Here is a 16840-nt window from a genome sequence, read left to right on the forward strand (position 1 = left end):
CCACCTCCCTGGGTAACCTGTTCCAATGTCTAACCAATTAGTTTAGCACTGTTCCCCAAAACACTACAAACATTGTTATAAATACCTACTTCTAGTAACTTCAAATTACTTCTAGTATCCAAAATACATGTGAAGTAAAGTCATGATCAGAAAAGAGCTAGGTTCATCAGTTTGCTATTAAAGAAATTGCCCCACAAAATTAACATATTAATATCCTCAGTGAAAGCTCAAATTACAGTTTTAAAATTAAAAAAAAAGTTATAATGAAGGCCATATTTGTAAGAGCAACATCTGATTATTTAACAATGCTTTCTGTGTGGTCACTCAGATAATATTGCTTGTCATAGGTAGATTGCTTTACAGACAACTTCTATCATGATGCAAAAATCAAGAGCTTGATGGGCTGCTGCTCCCCATCCCCATCTCACACTGTATTTAGATCTCTCAAGTGGAATATAAGTTGAATAAATTTTCTCTCTAGTCTATGTATCAAAGAATACTGAAATAGAAAGGTGAAGAAGAAAAGTGGCCCTGCAGCCTAATAAAACCCATAAAATCTCGTGAAACCACTTTCACTGCCTCCACTTCCAATTGTCTTTCAGAAAGGAAAGACTTTTGGTACTGTCAATTGAAATTATACTGAAAAAGGCTCAAGACAACTAGGGACTTCTATATTCCATTGCAAGGATTAAAGATGGAGGAAAAATGTTATTAGATATGCTGTAGAAAATCAACTTTATATTTTAAACGTGTATTCTGCTCGGTATTATGGTTCTGCCTTTTCATATGCATGATCATCCACAATCTAGGATATTGCAAATACAAGATGGCACCACATGGTGGCAATACTGCACAGCTATTTGTGGTATTTTTCCAATTGATAAGATAGTTCTGCGACGTCTGAGAAGGACATTATGATGTTAGTTTATGTTAGTTCAATAACTAAGCAGCGTATTCATACCTGGGCGTCCCAAATGCAGGACTTTCAGATTTTGATGCTTCCTCTATAAGAGGCATAACAATTTTCTCCATTGAGTCCGTAAGAAGAGAAAATGTTGGTTCTACTATGAAATCAATGAAACCTAAAGAAGTAAAAGAGACAAAAATCAGATTTTAGCTTTCCATAGCTCTTAAATCTAAACATACATATTTGATATCAGGCTGATTTTCTGACTGCAGTTCTGATTCAATATTCTAGATACCACCAGTATAATCTTGAGGAAAAAAGTCAAACTCACCAAAAGCTGTATAGATAAAACTACAAAATAACAATTACAGCTTTTCATTCATCTTTGTGGTAAATTTTATGCACTGCAGAATACACCTACCATTTGAATTGAATATTAATTATTGACTAGAAGGGAAGCTATCATTGAGCCAGGGGGCTAGAAGTCATACTGTCTCTTTTACCCTTCAGAGCTTCTTGCCAAGGAGTTAATATTTCAAACTGCTGTTTATTATTCTGTGGAGGTAAAGTGTTATTTCACAGTGTGTAGGAGTGTTCTGTCAAATCAGTGAAGAGAACAAGTAATATCCTTAGGAGACAGCATTCATCCCACAGTTCTGAGATGTCAGCTCTGAACAATGTCTTTTACATTTTAAAGTGCTCATCAAGGTATGGAATGACACAGTGAGAGAATGAAGCATTATTCTCTGCTGAGCACTTAACAGGAAAAAAACCTAGCTAAAACATGAGCTAGCACTGGATTTCCAGATGTCTTCATACTCTAACAGTGCAACACAGCACAAAGGTGAACAATAATGTTTCAGCCTAGGATCCAGCTTCCCTCCTGCCATAGGGATGACACTCTAGCACGTTGCCTAACAAGTTCCAGTGAAAAGGAATAATGGACATTTTGAGCAACAAGATCAGGCAGCATGACATGTTCAAGGTTAAGATACTGTCACCTATACAATCTCTCCCTGAGTACTGTGTTCACTCACATGAAAGGTACAGCTGTTGGTAGGACATACTGCTTTACTCAGCTTTCTTCTGGGGTACCTCCTTGTAACTAGCCCCAGCGACAGCTGAAGGTATTCCTGCTTACTGCAGGGGTGACCTTCAAGGACCACTTCCAACCTAACACATTCTATGATTGTATTATTTTTACAAATTTTTATTTCCTTGCTATTGCTGATGGAAATGGGGATAGAGAGAGCCAAGACCAGAATTTCTTAAAATAGGAAGCTGAAGCAAAATGGTACCAGGCTTTCAGATTGTAGTAGAGATAGACCTTGTCTCTCTAAAGACATGGTCTACCAAACTCTAGACTGTAAAGTAAAAGTTGGGCTCATGTCCAGTACCTTGATTAATTTCTCTCCTAATCCTTCTTGGCATCATATATGGTGGAATCACTACATCTTCTTTTGAGACCAATGGATTTCTGCCATAAAAGCCTATGTGTTTGGTGAACAGATAGGTGCAAAGAAATACCTTCTATATGATGGCATTTGGGATGTTTAAAATTCAAAATGGGTGTAAGAAATACCCACGTGATTTTACATGCTCACACATACAAGAAAAAGAAAAACACAACTTGTCATTACCTATTTGGGACTGAGCTACCAAAGTAGACTTGCGGTCACAGAGTGGGGAAAACTGAAGACCTAAAGCAGCCTCCTTGTCTCCCTGCAACCAATGAATGACATTCAACATTACAAGCACACATTTGAAAGAGAGACAGAGGGACAAAGGAATCTGAACATTCTTAAGATTTACTCGGCGGATTACTTTGCTCACTTATATTGCTAAACAAAAACAAGCCACAGGCAAGAAACCACTCATTATTTATCTTGAAATTTTCAGAAAAAGTCAACTTCTCCTTAAGAACAAGGTGTGTGCCAATGAGATTTAATGTATATGAAATCCTTCAATATTTACAGATTAGTCCTGCTGATCCCAGATGTAATGGAATTTGGAGATACTAGACATGTTTGTAGTAGTATGCCAAAAGCTAAGTGTTTCCTTCTACTACATTAGTTTATCTGACATGTAAAATTTATTCTGTGGATTTACACAGGTCAATGACATCATGTGACTTGAACTCATAGCAGGCATGTCTCTCACCCATAAAATAGAACAAGCTCAATTTCACTACAAAGATGGTTTCTACAACCTACTTCTGAAAGTAATTCAACACGTAACATATTAAAAGGGGTTTTTTTTGTTCACCACAGTACTAACAGACAGAGGGTGCTACCTCCATTTTCAGCACGGTAGATCAAGTGACTTGCCAAAGTTCAAAAACAAAGTTTAGTAGTACAAAAAACCCCTGAAGAGACATTTTTCAAAGGAGGCTGTAATTTCTGTTGCTGGACAGACCTAGCCCCCAGGTACACTGACACAGATATAGGAAAACGTAAGTCTTTCAAGTAAAATGGCTCTACATACTACATTTGTCATGGAGAGTGCTGTTTTGTGATCATTCAGTGGGGAGCAGTACATGAACATACTATTTTTCCAAAGATCTTATCAGAAGTTGCTGATGAAGGGTGCAGTATCAAACTTCCTTAGTCCTTTTATCATACATCATTGAATTAGATTTGGGAAAAATGTAGAACTATAACAATAAAACCACTTCAGCCACATGAACAGATGTAGCTCACAGATTGTGTTTCATGTGGAAGTAGAGAATTTTATCACTAAATTCTACACCCAAGTATTCATAATTTGACTTCAGGGTTTAGAAGAATAAATGAGCACTTACTATTAGGAGCAGTGTGAATGGTATCTCTGTGCAAATGCAGGAGCCAGATTGTGCTATGTAATCAACTGGGCTAGTTCTAACAGTTTCAGCAGTTGCTGAATACAGGATTACTAAATCAATCTTACTTTTGCAATGTTCCCTTAACTAGGCATTACCAAAGAGAGAATTTCTCACTAGCAAAGAATGAGTTTGGATTTTTTAGTACTTTCAAGAAGTTCTTACACCAGTTATTAATTACTTTGCAATTAATATAATAAAAACCCAATATGTTATTGTCATGTAAGTCTAAATCTATTATAAATTGTAATAATGGGCACAGCATTGATATTTAAACTGATTGTGAGAATTTAATAAGTTTTAAAATCAAGAAAAAGATCGAAACAGTATAAAAAATTCTTTGCCCAGGTGCTGAACTTTCTGGAAAAAATCTCTTGTGCTGTTGGATATGTTCAGATTGACAGCAGAATGTGTTGATATTTTTTGGGTGACTTGAACTATGTATTTCTCTTTTTTTAAGGTTTTGAGACGGGTGGGTGTATTTCTATTTTAAACAAGTAGCTCAGATTTTGCTTGGCATTATAACACACTTTCTGTAGTTGTTGCTTTTAAATGTAAAGAATTGTTTGGCTTTTTCCTTGAAGTCAACACTGGCACATATTTTAACTGTTAGCTGCAGTTAACCATGTTTTTTTTTTTCTACATCAATGTTAATTTTTTACTTGTGCTCACTATTTTGAAAGCTGCCTGGTAAGGCATTGGTTTTGTATCTGCTGCTTGGTCCTGCAAGGCAGTAGTAGTTGAATTACTATTTTTAAGGAAAAGAGGAAGAATTAGAGGGGTTTGTATACAATTGGAATAGTTCATCTCGGACGACACAGATTTGGAAATCCACACAAGCTCAGATCAAAAGACCAGAGCATGTACAACAAAGCCAGTGAATCTAGAAAGCAAAAGACCCACTGTGTCTGCCCTGCTCAGTGCATTTATATATGTACAGATACTTCGTCACATTTCTAATGTGTTGGAACTACTCCACACACTGTTCTTGGTATAACAAAGGATTCAGTTCCTTGCACTCTTCTACAGCCCGAGAGACATTCACATTTCGTACTACTGAGTTACAGAAACATATACATGGTGGTTCAGTTCTATTGTTAAATGCCTGCTTAGGTCTTTGAGTAGCTTGTTTGGGACTCAGTTACTTCTTCTAATGAAGGGATAAAGGAATAACTAAAATATTACTTGATTCTATGCACTTGATGACCAGTGTGGTACTTTTTATTGCTTATGCAACATCCGCTTGACAGGACACATTGCTTTGCGGTGCCAGGGGCTCTGTCTAGCCTGTCTTTCTGTGCCTAAAGCGTTGTTACAGTTGGTAGTTTCTGATCTTTTCAAGTAATATATATATATGGGGTAATCTGCTCCTTCTTTTCCTCTCAAATTCACAATCTTTATAATTTCCATTTACAGAAACAGACACAAATTTGTTACTCAGCATTTCTGCAAAGCTTAGTCCATTCATTATTTAGATTAAGGCACCAGCTCTCCAGTCTGTCTCCCCATTGCAAAGCCCAGAGTTAAGAACGTCCCGATGGTCCCTACTGTGAATTCATATAAAGAACCTCTAGGAACCAAGCGAGAACTTTCTGGGGCAGATGGGCCTAGCAATCTCATGGTTTAACATACTGGCTTCTTTATTCTCTGACCCCTTTTTCCAGTGTGGTCTAACTGATTTGATATTGTCAGCATATAGCAAAGCAATGTCAATTGAGATGAGCAAGCCATATACTGTTCTGTTGTCTGTATTAACAATCTTTAAAATCTGTGTATAGCTGCAGAAACTGTGTAATACCTAAACTGGATTTTGGTTATCAATTTTACTTCGGTAATGGTTATGTTTAAAATGTGCATGGTCACATGTATTCATTACAGTGAGATTGAGGAGAGTAAAAAACACTGGCAGCAGTGACACCAGCACCTCCTGGGCTTTCTCTTGGAATTCAATATCTCACAGAAATGAAAAGACTTTCACAAGGGTGCATCTTCATTTTTATTTTAGGATATATGGCCACAGCATTAACAGGATGATACCGTCTAACCTCTAGCTTTGGATTGGGCTGTTATGAAAGCAAAACCTTCAGATCTATATGGCATACACATGGCAGGTAGTGGCAAGGCAAATAAATAGGAGGGTTTGAAATGCAAAATGGAGACAACTTTTTGCCTTCTTTGCTGAACATGAATTCTTCCTATTTTCAAGTACCTCATCCTACCCTGCAGGTGCTTCTTTTTAATTCAAAGCATATATAAATCCTGTCTACAGAATGAAAACAGCTTGACAAGTTATATTATTATTGAAAGAAAAAAATGCTACAACACTCAGAATCCTGGTATCAGCTGAAACAGATATAGAGCTATAACAATTTCATTTTATTCATGCACATAAAAGTTGAATTAATGTCAGAGGTATGTATAAAGAGTAAGGAATATATACTACTGACTACGCTTGTCAGTCACAATCAACAGTATCCTTGCTGGTAGACTTATGAGACAATTTAATTGTGTAACTACTGATTTTTGAACTAGACGTATTAAAAGATTTAAAAAATGGCACCTGTCGAAAAAATTCTTCCATCAGGGCCATGGTCCACCGGTAGTGCAGTTCCCAGGATTTTGCTGGATGGCTTATATCTGCTGCATGTAGAATCAGAGACATGGCTTTGGCTTTGTCTACCCTGTCAATTCAAGGACATGCTCCAATTATCTCCAAACAAAAGCAACTATTTAAAATCTCTTTTTATACATGAGCTCATTGAAAGACTGGAGATAATGAATAGAATGGAAAATAACCTACCCTTCTGTCTGCTGTAGAGTATGTCGCATTGTTTTAATTTGTTGAAAATGACCCGACATATCTGTAGACAAAACCATCTCAATGACCAAGCTACGCAACTCCCTAAGAATAATTAAAAGCAAAATGACCGATTACAATTCATTTATTCTACATACAGTACATTTGTTTAAGCAGTACTTGTTAATTTATAACTTTCTAAACAACATCACCGGTTTTATTATGGTTTTAAAGGCTATTAAATAAATTATTAACAACTTGAACATTGTATCCTAAAGGGATTTTGTGAAAGCAATGTACTTTAGAAAATGCACTCTGCAATCATTTCAGAGTCACACTGTTTTGTAATTCCTCTTTTCTAGTGTATAAACTAAAACTACATGCAGTTCTGTCACCCATTAGAAGTCTATTCTTATTTTTCCAGCAGTGGCGTATTCAAAAATCAGTTGGTTTCTGGGCTTACCACCACACAAGAGGATATATTTGTGTCTTTTGTTACAACTCACATTACTACAGAGCAGGCATAGCACTAAACCTAGGAAGAAGGCTGTGGAAATGCTCAGAAGAGCAAGCAATATTACATCTGAAACACTATCAACATTATATCAATATCAGAACATTATGACAAAGTACCCTTCATCTCAAAAAAATCTTAAAGCCTATGTCATTAATTGGAATATGTTTGGGATTTATGAATTATCTATATCTTGGTATTATAGTCAGAGATGTTGGCTTGCCCGTCAGTTTTCTATTAAATGAATATGAAAGTAGTAAAATTTGAAATAAAGTGTATTAATTCTCATTGTATATGAAAGTGCATTAAGTTTGTCAACAATAATTAATGACTTAAAAAAACTCTGTTTCCATGATGTAGAAGTAGTCCACATACACCATGTGGGAGTCTACTGCATCCTTATTTACATGCTTTTTAAACAGCCTAGAAAGATTTATGTGCAAGTGTGGCTTGTATGTATATTGGGGACAATCCACGGCATTAAATTTGTGATTATGGACCATATGTCTTCATGAGCACACCCCCAATCTTAAGGATGTCCAACTATCAACCCTATTCAAGTCACTATCACTAAGCTTTCATTGTATTCATATGCTTGCTTTACTTAACAATGCATTTTTTTCCAAAGGATTGTTTTAAAGAGGTAAATTGCAGTTTTCTTTGGGGATGTAAGAACAGTTTGTTAGAAAAACTATCAAGACTGCTTTTGAGCCAAATTAATTGCATATCTAAGTTGATAGTCCTCATTGATTTTTGTATATTTATTCCTGATTTGCTTTGATGTAACTGGATAAAGACTCAAACCTCTCACTTCTGCTCAATAATATGCAGCCATAGCAACTTGTGTTTAGAAAATGCCTTACCTTATCTGACCTCATAATAAGATACTAATTAATTTGCATCCCAACTGTTACTCCTCCACATTGCTTTGAAACTGTTCCCTTCAAACACAGCCAAACCCATTGAAAAAGAAAAAAACAAAAAAACCCCAGCTAACATTGCATGAAAACTGAAGGCTCTGATTTCTTAAACCCTGTTGTTTGAGAGACTGAAATAATTATTACTTCCTATTTCCATGGGAGATTTTCCTAGGATCTTTCCATGTCTGAACTTTTTAAGTGCCATCAGAAATAAGCTTACCTATCCTATACAAGACACAGAGAGAACCAAAATGCTGCTTCCAGTTTACTCACACTGGCATGGCAGCAGACAAATCCTAATTCTTACCTACATCGCCTGAATAAAGTTCAAAGAGCACAGCACTGTTCTCTTAATTTCTGAAGATTTCAGGCCACTAAAAATCTTCTTAACAGCAAAGGAGAGTCTCTCCAACTACAGTCTGCAGTTTTTTCCTGCCCCATCCATCATCAACAGAGGGGTGGAAATATGTTAAATAAAGCTCTACTAGAGCTACATATGTTTAGTCTACTACCGTTGCACTGAAGGTTGCTGTTGGACCTAAACCACTCCCAAATTGTTTCCCAAAGGAAAAAAGACCATCTCGGGTTCGGTACTGCAGGAGACCTCAGCCAGTCTCACAGGTAACTCCTGGACAGAAATCTCTGCCCGCTCCATTAAGCAGGTGCACTGCTGCAGGCATCAGCATAATAGTTAGCATTGCTCACGCTACTATGTCAAAAAATTCCATCTGTGTTCTTTAGTTCTCTGGTGGGAAGTGGTATCGGTATTCATGTACAGTGCAGAGTGGTATTTTGGGGCCCACGATTGGAAGATTACTGGTTTTGAGTATACAGTCCTCATTTTTCTTAAGTAAACTGTCATGTCCTGTGCTGTCATCCTTTTTTAGCCCTCCTATATCCTCCTATATGTCCTATGGATAGGATACTGTAAAAAAATAGATGCAAGATGATGTGAAAAAATGACATTAGTAATGCTGTAATAAGCAAGAGACAAAGAGTGGCACATGACTTTCTCAGAAAGGTAGTTAACCAATAAACAGAAACCAGTTTTACCTAGATTTGTCTATGAATTAGCTGGAAACTAATGAAAAAAATGCAGGGAGAGGCTGAGCAAAGCAAATTGGGAACTAAAGACATAAAGTTCAACTTGCAAGTTATAGAAATCCTGCTTTCTTCAGACAGAAAAGTCCTTGGGGGAATTTGTGAAAGAAATTCTGTTCATTGTGCATTGTATATAATGCATGTTTTGTTAATTGTTTTTATATAATCTGACAATATATCACTGTATGATTTATGACTGGAATGGTTTGAGATATTAATGCTACCTGACCGCCTATAACATGTAATACATGACGTGCTAGAGCTCTAGAACCTTGAAAAATCAAAGGAGAATGGAGGGTAAAAAGGGATCCTTCTTACTGAGTGGTGCTGAGAGGAACACGACAATATAGAAGACTGGAATATATTTTCAGAGTTGAGAAAAGAAAGAAAAATGACTATGTATGTCACATGTGTTATCCACAAAGGACATCTTGATCAGAATGCTGGCAGTGTTTCCCTGCTCAGACCCAAACCCTGTGTTTTAAACTTAATTGAAGCTGACGCTTTATTAGTGCATTTATCTTCTTAATGTTAACATGTAGAAAAGAAAATGTAATACTACAAAGTCATTCTCAGTCACTTTGCTAAAATAATTAGCAGAACTACAGTTTAAATAGGCAGAGGTATTAAAGTTTTAAAAAATGAAATTGCTGCAACTCAAGAAAACAGATCTGACAGTAGTCAAGAAATTAATCAAGTGCCAGGAAGTACATTAAAAAGCTGAACAAATTATCATCTGCATTTACTGCCAATTTGATTCAGGGCAAACTTAAAAACTGAGTCTAACAGCATGAGTTTCTGTTTAGATCCTAGAAGTTCACTCTAGCAATTATTAGAAAACTGAAGAGCCTCTATTAAATGGCTAGAAAACCTATCACTGCGCCAATGAACAACTGTATCAGATGACAGGGTAACCAATACTTTTGGCTAATAGAAAACTGTCATTTCCATGAATGACCTGCTAAATTAAGTACCAGACTTTAACAGGTTGTGCAGGATCTCAGACTGGCATTTGGGAAGTTACCACTTTGTTTGAAAGTACAGACCGTAATTGCCTAGCTAAGTGACAAAACATGGAACTAAGTGTCTTCCTTTAGTTGCTTGAGCTTATTAGTCAGTTCATACATCTGTAAACTGTACTGAATAGCCCCAGTGAGAGACCATAAATTCTACTTTCTTTGGTTGCCAAACACTACCAACTTCACACTGGCTATGTATAACAGTTGACTGGATCTCTACAACCACAACATACAAACAAGATTCACCAAGCTGAAATAAAATCCTCCAGGAAATCCATACTGGCTTATATTTAGAGGATACTGAAAAGCAAGAGCAAACACACCTAGTCTGTGAACAACTTTCTGAAGAATATAGTAGTTTATTACAGGTCCAAAAACCATGGAGAAATGCTACACAACAGAAGTTAGAGAAAAGGGTCCATTTGCGGAAGACAAGACAGAGCAATCTATACAAGAAGAGCGTGCTTCAGAAACGTGAAGACAATCTATCCCATTCCACCCTTTATTCTGTTGCAGTCCACTAAAGCAACACGTATGAACATCTCACGCCCAGAAACCATAGGCTTCTCTTTCCTTTGAGAAACACTTTCTTTTCCCGAGTGACATAAGAAAAGGGAACAACTGCACTAGCAGGCACCAGATTTGTCAGCTGGAGAAACTGCATGTTGCTGCGAAGATTCCCAAACTATACCCATTTATGCCTGACTCCAATGAAGGAGCCAGGACTGGGGAAGTACGTAAGTGTCTTCAAGCTGTACTTAATGCAGTCCCAAACTGAAATTCAACTCTAGAAAATCTGCCCCTTTCTACCTGGAAGCTTTCTCTAGTAGGACACAATATGAAACAACACTTCAAGAAAACATACTCAAAGCATCAAGTCTGCAGATTCAAAAATCTCTCTACAATGATGGTTTTAAAAGACATAGTATGACCATCTAGTGACTATCTACCAGAACAATCTTGATACTCAATAGCCAGGACAAACAAAAGTAGGATCAGAGAGGCCTATCAGGCCCCAAACTATCAGGCCCAAATTAGTTACAAGCACAGCAAGGCTGACTCACGTTGGCAATGAAAACGTAGGTGTATATGACAATTATTGCTGAAGTCTACAATTTACTCCCACAGATTCATCTCCAGAACTAAATTTACAATACAAACTTTAAGATAACTAAATCCAAATTCATATCCTCTGATAAGAAATCTTTTATGAGAATGAAGTGTATGCTTCCTCTCTCACTTGGTATCAAATAAAAAGAGAAAAATAACATTAAATTTTGGAGTAGCTACAGAAAAGTAATGAATTGAAAACCAAACAGGTCAGAAGACTTGCATTCAATAAATGCTTTATTTAGGAGGGTTCTGATCATATAGATATATAAAACCATGTAAATCTACCATGTAAAATAGTCCTTCATCTGTAAATATACACCATACCAAAATTTTATTTGACCTTTACATATTCCTTCATAAATGTATAGAATTGTGAAAATATAAATAAAGCATAGTACAGCTTTGTTACTCATGGTGACATCATTCATAGTGGGAGCCTTTCCTGGAAGCAGAACATCTCTCTCTCACTTCACAGTCCACCTAATTAAAAGTTATTTTTAGGATCTCTGTATAATAGTTATGTTTACAGAAATGCACAGAAGGCTCATATTTATGTGCTCAAAGTAGTGCTCAAAGACATACAAAGACAACGTGTCCTTTATAGTAATGGACAACATCCTATCTCTAACACTTACTCATTTTGGTCTTACAGGTTTCAGGTTTTGGGACATGATGCTGATTCTTTAGCTGGTCAAATTTTCATCAGGAATTATACTAAAATTAAGAAGATGATGAAGAAGAAAAAAAGAGATTTCTGTAGTGCTTCTGGGCCCTTATTATTTTTGGAGTCTCCAGATAATTAATTTTTTATTGCTTAACCAAGATGTGCCTGTCCTGCGCAAGGTTACACAGTAGAAATCCCAGAGGCAGTAGTGCTCAGACTGGCAGCAGAATGTGACTCTGCACTGAGGCTTTAACCCAGACAGTACTTCTTTACACCACATCAGCCTCCCCTAAGCTCTAAATATTCATTACTCCTTCCAGTGCCAAAGTTTCTTCCTGTACTTTGAATTCTTAAAATAGACTCTACAGGGAAGGCCTGGTGTTTTTTATTATTTTTAAATACTGGAATTAAGTTTGAATGTCACAGTAGGTCTTACCTCCAGTCATCTTTGTTTAAATTTGCCAGGATGTTCATCTCTTCTTCTTGCATGAGTCTATAAGCAGCACTTACATGATGATTTTCAAGAACAGAACGGTCATTGTACAATATTGCAACATCTGACCTAGTGTTAAACAAAAAAAAAAAAAAAGCAGAATTTGCAATAGCATCCTGATGAAGGCATTGGGGAAAGTACAACTGTGTGTTCTGTGAGAACAATTAACTACCAAATTATGATTTTTTCCTATTGTATCACATACTGATAAAGTTTCCATCCTAAATGCATAAACAATCACTATACCATGGTATATACTCTTTGTGGGAAAGTTGTATTCTAAAATCCATAATATTTTATTTATATAACTGACAAAGATTTGTGAGGAGAGCTTTGAGTTTCTTGACTGTAGATAGGATCATAGAGCATCAGAAATGTCCTGATTAGGCTACTCAAGAGTACTCTTTGGCGAAACAACCATTTAAAATGCAATGCATTCACCAACAGAGAGGACTCCACTCATAGCATAGGTATTAAGAAATTACTACCAGTGTTCTGAGCAGGGTGTGTTTTGGCCTATGTCACTCATAATCAAAAGAAGCTGTAAATGATAAAATGCTTAAAAACTGCAATTTTATGTTTTAAATTAATGCCATCTTTTGTCAGAAAAAAAAAAGCCATACCTTGAGCCTCATAACAAAGGAATGGAAGATGTATTAAACTGAAATTTGATTGCATTTAAGTGCTTCCTAAAGCCAGACCCTCACCATAACATTAGCACCCCTTGACAGTATCTGTTCCTTCTTAAGTAAGGACTAGCCTACAATGCCAAAATTACATATAGATTTTCAGAAATTTTGATGCAGTATGGTTTTATCATACTTAGCTTCAAACCTCATTAATTTTCCCCAAGATCTTGCTAAGCAATCTTGTGTCTCCTTTCTCTGCTACACTTCTGATAAATCTATTCCTGAATATTCCAGTCTGGTCAACTGAAATGTCTGTATTAGAAGAAAGGTGTGATGATTTAATAGTGCAGCTTATGATGATATTAATAAGGTAGATTCAACCTCTTGTTGTGTCCAGCAGCAGTATATATCCAGTGTAATTACCCATGTGTACATGATATCAATGAATCTAAAGAATTCAAATATGTTTGGAAACTTTTTTAGAGGGGAAAAATCATAACCTACCTACATAATTAATATGTTTACATCCATAATCATAGAATCATAGAATAATTTTGGTTGGAAGAGACTTGTACAATCATCAAGTCCAACCATTAATCTGTAACTGTCAAGTGCAGCACTAAATCATGTCCCTAAGCACCACATCTGCAGGTCTTTTAAATACCTCCAGGGATGGTGACTCAACCATTTCCCTGGGCAGACCATTCCAAAGCTTGAGAACCCTTTTGGTGAAGAATTTTTTGTAATATCCCATCTAAACCTCCTTTGGCACAACTTGCAGATATTTCCTCTTGTCCTACTAAAATCCTACAAAAATAATCGGAAAATCTGTGATCTGCCAATCACATATGTTTATGAAGCACACTTTGACCCAAATAGCTACTTATGTTTAGCTTCAAAAAGTGCTAAGATATCCTATGAGTATGACAGTCATTTCATCAGATTTTCTCAGGCAGAAAAAGCCTGGAACCACAGCCCTCAGATGGCACACTAGGGCCAGATTCCACTAGGAGGGAAGAATGAGCTTCATCAAAAAACAAATACCTGTTTGCAAGTATGTCCAAGTGAAATTCAATGGCTAACATCTTAATTCATTTTCCACTTTTGCAGTAGTTCAGAGTAAAATATTAAGAGCAAAAATAGAAAAGTCATATAAACTTGGAAGAACAAACTGGAGTTTATTTTTAGCCAGGATATACTGAGGGAGAAAAGAATTATGTCTTTGTTTCAGCTGTAGATCTAGAATTTGTTCATTATTGAAGGGCACATCTTAGGGCACGAGTATGTAAGGGATTTAATTTAGGTGTAACCATTGGGCACTTTATCTGTATAGGTGAGTGCAAGGATGCTTCTGTTCAAAGAAGTAGTATTTCTAGCACAGAGCTGGGGCTTTTTGTATATGCCAGTGGTTTCCTGCATTTTCTTTTTCAAAAGCAGGTAAAGCAGATACCTCACTGAGGTTGCTCAAAACGAAGTATAGTTTAGTGTGAGAGAACAATATGACACTTTGTACAAGACTAATTATCAGGTACACCATTTATCATCCAGTAATGGATCCATCAGTGTTTTTCTTTGATAAACTGAAAATATTTTAAGGGAGAGAGGTATTAATGCTGTTGTTTTGGACCAGAGGCTAGGATGACACAGTCCACCTGCATGATTATATAGTGAGCCTGACTTGCAAACTGGATTTCTTTCTGAATTTCTTTTTTTCTAATGAATTTGGATGCTGTCAAAACATGCTAGGAGAGGACTCTCGGTAAGGATTTCTTAAACTGTACTTAAACATTTCTCCTTCTGTACTAGGACCCTGTAAGCTTAATACACAATGTGAAATAAAATGTAGCACCTGGAAGTGCAGACACATTGCTGAAAATTAAGAGGTTTTTTCTGGGGACACTGTAGAAGACATTTTTGAAATGAAAGTATCATAATTTAAGCGAGCAAATAGAGGTGTGAGGGGTTTTCAAGCCTGTATTTTGAAATCTCTCTTGACATATCAGCTCCAAAACGTAATGATTTTAAACACTATGGAGCTAATTCCTTAGCTCCACACAGTGTTCATATGAGTAGTCCCATTAACTGTACAGAGGTCAAGGAAGCAACTTGTAAAATCAGGAATGACCTGGCTACTTCCTGGCTGTACCAGTGAGAGGTATGAAACAGTTCAGACTGATGAACAGGAAACTCCAGGTTAGGAGACCACTTTGCTTACCTTGTCTGAATATGAAAATTGTTTGTGGTCCCAGTATGTTCATAGTCATGGACGGCAGCTGCAAAGATCATTGCTAAAATTTCCAGTTCAGTGAGCCAGTGCTGGCAAATAAAAAACAAATCTTAGTCATATTTTCTACAATAGCCTAAGTTAGATTAAACATTACAGTACTGGAAATGTTTTGCATTACCTTCAACTTAACTAAATTTTATTCTTGTCTTATTCCAGGTAACTATGTATCCATAACACTTCAGTGTTATATAGTAAAATAACGTCTTGTACTTATTATTATTTCTCTAGGACAAAATTAACATCCTCATGGTCACTAGCAAAGTAAGTGTTGGCAGCCAAAAATATAAGTGATTAAGATAATTATACTGTATACTTTGTAGCTGTTTTGAATAGACTCTAATCTGCTAGACCATATATGGCTCTTGCCAAATTATAGTACATTAATCTAAAAACTTGATATGAATTTAAGGTTATAATTTGTCTTTTAGTGAAAATATATATAATTCTTAAATTCTAGGTAGAACATCAGCATTAACTATATTTATTAGTGTACATAGCACTAAAATTAGGCCCATGGGCGATTTTTCTGTTCTAAATTCTACCATACTTTGTACTAAATCAAGAAAGGGTGCATAAGACCAGTATACAGTTACGCAGGACAAAAGGTAATGCAGGTCACGCATACCATATCATGCAGAGCTTAGAGTTTTGTGCACTTTTATACCTCTTGCTAATTGGTGCTGTTCTATACCATTCAGTTTGTAAAATAACCTCTGTTATTTTATCTTTCAAGTTCTATTTCTTGAATGATGATAAATCATCCTTGAGGGGAAAATTTAGTCCATCTAAAAATGGGGGCAGAAAAATCATATGATAATTAAACCCCACAGTCATAGGGCTGATTAAGTCAGATGCCAGTCAAGCATTTCCACACATATTTCAGATTTTATTAGTGTAGAAGCAAGCTTCTTTTCTAGGGATCCCATCCTTATGTGCCTATATATGCACATACATGTGTATGAATGGATTCAAAGATGTATAAGCTGACAATAGTAGTACTTCCTTCAAAGAAAGAAAACAGTCAACACTCCTAAGTAATGTGAGAATAATGAAATAGGTCATTCAGCAACAAAATAAGACTGCTGAGGAACAAGAAGTACTGGCTGTTGGTGAAGCAGTATAGATTGAAAAAGGTCACAACAGAGGAATGAGAATGTACTGTAAACAGTTCTAAAAATGGAAACAATGACCTTCATCGTATTTGGGTCATAAGAAACCAAGTCATGACCAGTCTTGGCTTTCACAATGTTTTCAACTTACCAAATAGAAAAGAAAAGCAGAAATTTTTAGTAACTAAAGCTAAACAGAAACACTTTCTTTAAGACACCTTTTCAAAGATCAGCTATTTTAGTAACCAAAGTAGTTGCTAGACAATGTGTTTGTAAGTAGAACATCATTCCTTACAAACAATACCTATGGGCTACAGAGAAACTTCATCCAGTACTATATGAGAACAGATGTTCTAGAGACCAGCTGTACTGTCAAAATTCAGATTAGTATTCAGAATCAAAGAATACTTTAGCTAAAGGATTTCTAAGG

The 16840-nt window shown here is 36.2% G+C and overlaps 1 protein-coding gene across 1 annotated transcript in view; it reads right to left on the bottom strand.

Annotated features, from left to right (window-relative positions):
* The window catches only part of PDE1A (phosphodiesterase 1A), a gene marked incomplete at its 3' end in the record, with an annotated part of 42980 nt that overhangs the window by 19751 nt on the left and 6389 nt on the right, over window positions 1–16840 (bottom strand). The window contains exons 5-10 of the mRNA XM_084264464.1: window positions 15230–15330; window positions 12329–12454; window positions 6565–6666; window positions 6325–6445; window positions 2548–2629; window positions 962–1082 (exon numbers count right to left, since the gene is read on the bottom strand). Coding sequence (XP_084120590.1) covers window positions 962–1082; window positions 2548–2629; window positions 6325–6445; window positions 6565–6666; window positions 12329–12454; window positions 15230–15330 — 653 coding nt within the window. The remainder of the gene's footprint in view (window positions 1–961; window positions 1083–2547; window positions 2630–6324; window positions 6446–6564; window positions 6667–12328; window positions 12455–15229; window positions 15331–16840) is intronic.

This window comes from Gallinula chloropus (assembly GCF_964237585.1).
Source record: "Gallinula chloropus genome assembly, chromosome: 5".
Lineage (NCBI taxonomy): Eukaryota > Metazoa > Chordata > Aves > Gruiformes > Rallidae > Gallinula > Gallinula chloropus.